Source organism: Berghia stephanieae, chromosome 10, assembly GCF_034508935.2.
Source record: "Berghia stephanieae isolate SIO BIC M18660-M18661 chromosome 10, UCSD_Bste_1.3, whole genome shotgun sequence".
Taxonomy (NCBI): Eukaryota; Metazoa; Mollusca; class Gastropoda; order Nudibranchia; family Aeolidiidae; genus Berghia; species Berghia stephanieae.
Genome location: NC_088369.1, coordinates 45,830,948 through 45,834,230, shown reverse-complemented (window position 1 = coordinate 45,834,230; position 3,283 = coordinate 45,830,948). Strand labels below are relative to the sequence as shown.

Below are 3,283 nucleotides of genomic sequence, written 5' to 3'. Positions count from 1 at the left end.
AGGTTCACTCCCCACTGGCGCCCACCCCCTATAGTGTCAGGTTCATTCTCCTCTGGTACCAAGCTCCCATATCCGGCTTCAACTTTCAATGGTATCCATCTCCCTTTAGTCCCAGGTTTATTTCCCACTGAAATCCTGTTTACATAGTCCCAGGTTCACTCCCCACTGGCGCCCACCTCCTATTGTGTCAGGTTCATTCTCATCTGGTACCAAACTCTCATATCCGGCTTCAACTTTCAATGGTATTCATCTCCCTTTAGTCCCAGGTTTATTTCCCACTGATATCCTGTTTACATAGTCCCAGGTTCACTCCCCACTGGCGCCCACCTTCTATAGTGTCAGGTTCATTCTCCTCTGGTACCAAACTTTCATATCCAGCTTCAACTTTCAATGGTATCCATCTCCCTTTAGTCCCAGGTTTATTTCCCACTGATATCCTGTTTACATAGTCGCAGGTTCCCTCCCCACTGGCGCCCACCTCCTATAGTGTCAGGTTCATTCTCCTCTGGTACCAAACTTTCATATCCAGCTTCAACTTTCAATGGTATCCATCTCCCTTTAGTCCCAGGTTTATTTCCCACTGATATCCTTTTTACATATTCCCAGGTTAACTCCCCACTGGTGTGCAATTCCCTGAGTCCCAGGTTCACTCCCCACTGGCGCCCACCTTCTATAGTGTCCGGTTCATTCTCCTCCTGGTACTCAACTCCCATATCCGGCATCAACTTTCTATGGTATCCATCTCCCTTTAGTCCCAGGTTTATTTCCCACTGATATCCTTTTTACACAGTCCCAGGTTCACTCCCCACTGGTGTACACCGCCCTGATTCCCAGGATCAACCCCCACTGTTGCCAAACTCCCATAACTTTGCTGGATATTGTCGGGTTTCGGCGGGTTTCGTAATAAAGCACTAATTCTTTTTTACGAAACCAGCCGATAACCTTAGTCTCAGGTTCACTCCCGACTGGTGTACACTTCCCTGAGTCTGGGGTTCACTCCCCACAGTTGTCTACTTCCCATAACTTTGCTGGATATTGTCGGGTTTCGCCGGGTTTCGGCGGGTTTCGTAAAAAAAAAACACTAGTTCTTTTTTACGAAACCCGCCAAAACCCAGTCCCAGGTTCACTCCCCAATGGTGCACACTTCCCTGAGTTCTAGGTTCACTCCCCACTGCCACATACTTCCCATAACTTTGTCGGGATTCGTCGGGTTTCGTCGGGTTTCGTCGGGTTTCGTAAAAAAGACACACCGTCTAGTATCTAGTATCTAGTATCTGCAATGATACCAGATAAAGGTGATGAGTCACATATCCTTTTTTCATTGGAACTCAGAAAAGTGATTTTGATGTAAAACTAAAAAAACAAAAAACCACAGCTTTTGTATTGAGAATAAACCCCGAATGTCATGACAATCTTATAGACAACAACAATAACCACAATAAATTGCTGAAGTCTGTAATAGTAATAGTAATAAAGCTTTTATTTTCATGACGACTAATGGGACAATTCTAGGTCGTGCAGTCTTCTTTGTACAAGCCATTGTTGAACTTTAACCTTGGCAACTTCCGGTTGGCTGAATGTTGCATTTGCCCTGCCTTCTTCTATCTCTTGGTTGTATCTGGAGAGAAAAAAAGGACCAAAACAAAAATATGTAATATAAATTAAATGGAATACGCCAGAATCATTTAGCTGTTTCTAATTGTTTTAGACAGCTAGGAATGTAAATGGTCTCCACACATTCTTTCTAACAGACTATTCATTCTTCAGCTGACATGGCGGTTTAAAAAAAAAAAATTAAATCCCAAATTTTGCAAGCTCAAAACAGCAAAATTTGCAATTAATTTTCCTAAACACCCATAATTAGTTCATGAAAGAGGAAGGTATTTGTTTTATATTAAGGATTTCATGGTGCTTGCAACAAATGTAAGGTCATATCAGCGCCAGTAAAAAGGAAGAAAACGAGATAGAAAAAAAACAAAAAAAAAACAACTACTCTTTATTAATAGAAAAAAAAAACAAAAAAACAACAACTACTCTTTATTAATAGAAAAAAAAACAAAAAAAACAACTACTCTTTATTAATCATCTCTCAAGTTCTATGCAAACTACAACATTAAAAAATTGTTTTGTTTTTTTGTTGTTTTTTTTTTTTTTTGGGGGGGGGGGGGGTTGTTTTGTTTTTCTTTGCTTGCAAAATCCCGAAAATTTGCAAAAATTTGCAAAAAAAATTGCAGATTTTGTGGCCGCAATGCAAATCAGTGATATTTTGAGATTTTTTTCAGCCCCCCACGCAGAAAGAGGCGATGCAAAAACTGCCATGCCAGCTTTAGTTTACTTCATGTGTTTGTGTGTTGAGTTGGTTATGACAGGAAGAAGTGGTGAGTGGTTTACACATTTGCATATTTCACATGACCGGGCCTTGTCAAAACTTTGATTTAATTTCATGAAAACTATGGAAATTTAGTGTCCTTTGTAATTATCATGGCCTTTTTTTTCAACACAACGACATGTGATAAACTCTCCCTGTCTCTGTTATCTCCATGGAATACTCGTGTTCTACCTGAACCTACACAGCTTCTAAAACTTGAGCTTTTATATAGCGCAATATCCACTAAACATGCTCAGAGTGCTTTACAAAGGGTCTCTGACCAACAACAACATGTAACATGTAGAACGAGACATGATGCCTGTTAGGCGATATTACAATTTTTTTTTGACAGAGACAATGCTGTAAATGGCCAGGTACTCATTTTACACCTGAGTATATTGAGAGAATATGAGTAAAGAGATTTTTCCCAACCCTGCGCCGAGCGAGGCTCGAACCAAGGACATTCCGATCTGAAAGAGAGTTTTATACCACTAGACCACATAGCTGCACAAAACAACTAAGACTTACGTACTTCTCCATGCCTCAGTATAGAAAAGACTTTACAGCAAAACAGAACAGTAGAAAAAGGCCTCCATTTATTACTACATGCGACAAGGCATTGGACTGAAGGCCAAAGGTAAAACGATTACAGACAAGTTACTTACCTACTTACTTATCCAGACCAGTGACCAGCTAAGCTGGTTTGGCCTTCAGTCCAATGCTCTGTAGTAATAACTGGAGGCCTTTTTCTACTGTTCTGTTTTGCTCTAAAGTGTTTTCTATACTGAGGCATGGAGAGGTAAGTAAAAGGTTAATATCTTTCATAGTCTTTCCAGATGACTATACAGCGTGTTACTGGTACTTGAATTTGGTGGTCTGAGGTCTCCAAAAGGTTTACACCCAAGCAAGTGTTCC

General features: G+C 40.5%; 1 protein-coding gene and 1 long non-coding RNA gene across 2 annotated transcripts in view; one reads left to right on the top strand and one right to left on the bottom strand.

Moving 5' to 3' along the window:
* Positions 1-1,459: 1,459 nt before the first annotated feature.
* On the bottom strand, positions 1,460-3,106 carry LOC144956198 (uncharacterized). The gene is made up of 2 exons (XR_013641920.1): positions 3,034-3,106; positions 1,460-1,618 (listed from the first exon to the last, which is right to left on the bottom strand). It is a non-coding gene; the product is annotated as an uncharacterized LOC144956198 (long non-coding RNA).
* Positions 3,107-3,159: 53 nt separating this feature from the next.
* LOC144980682 (uncharacterized) overlaps positions 3,160-3,283 on the top strand; it is a 25,335-nt gene continuing 25,211 nt past the window's right edge. Inside the window, exon 1 of the mRNA XM_078928361.1 lies at positions 3,160-3,167. Coding sequence (XP_078784487.1) covers positions 3,160-3,167 — 8 coding nt within the window. The remainder of the gene's footprint in view (positions 3,168-3,283) is intronic.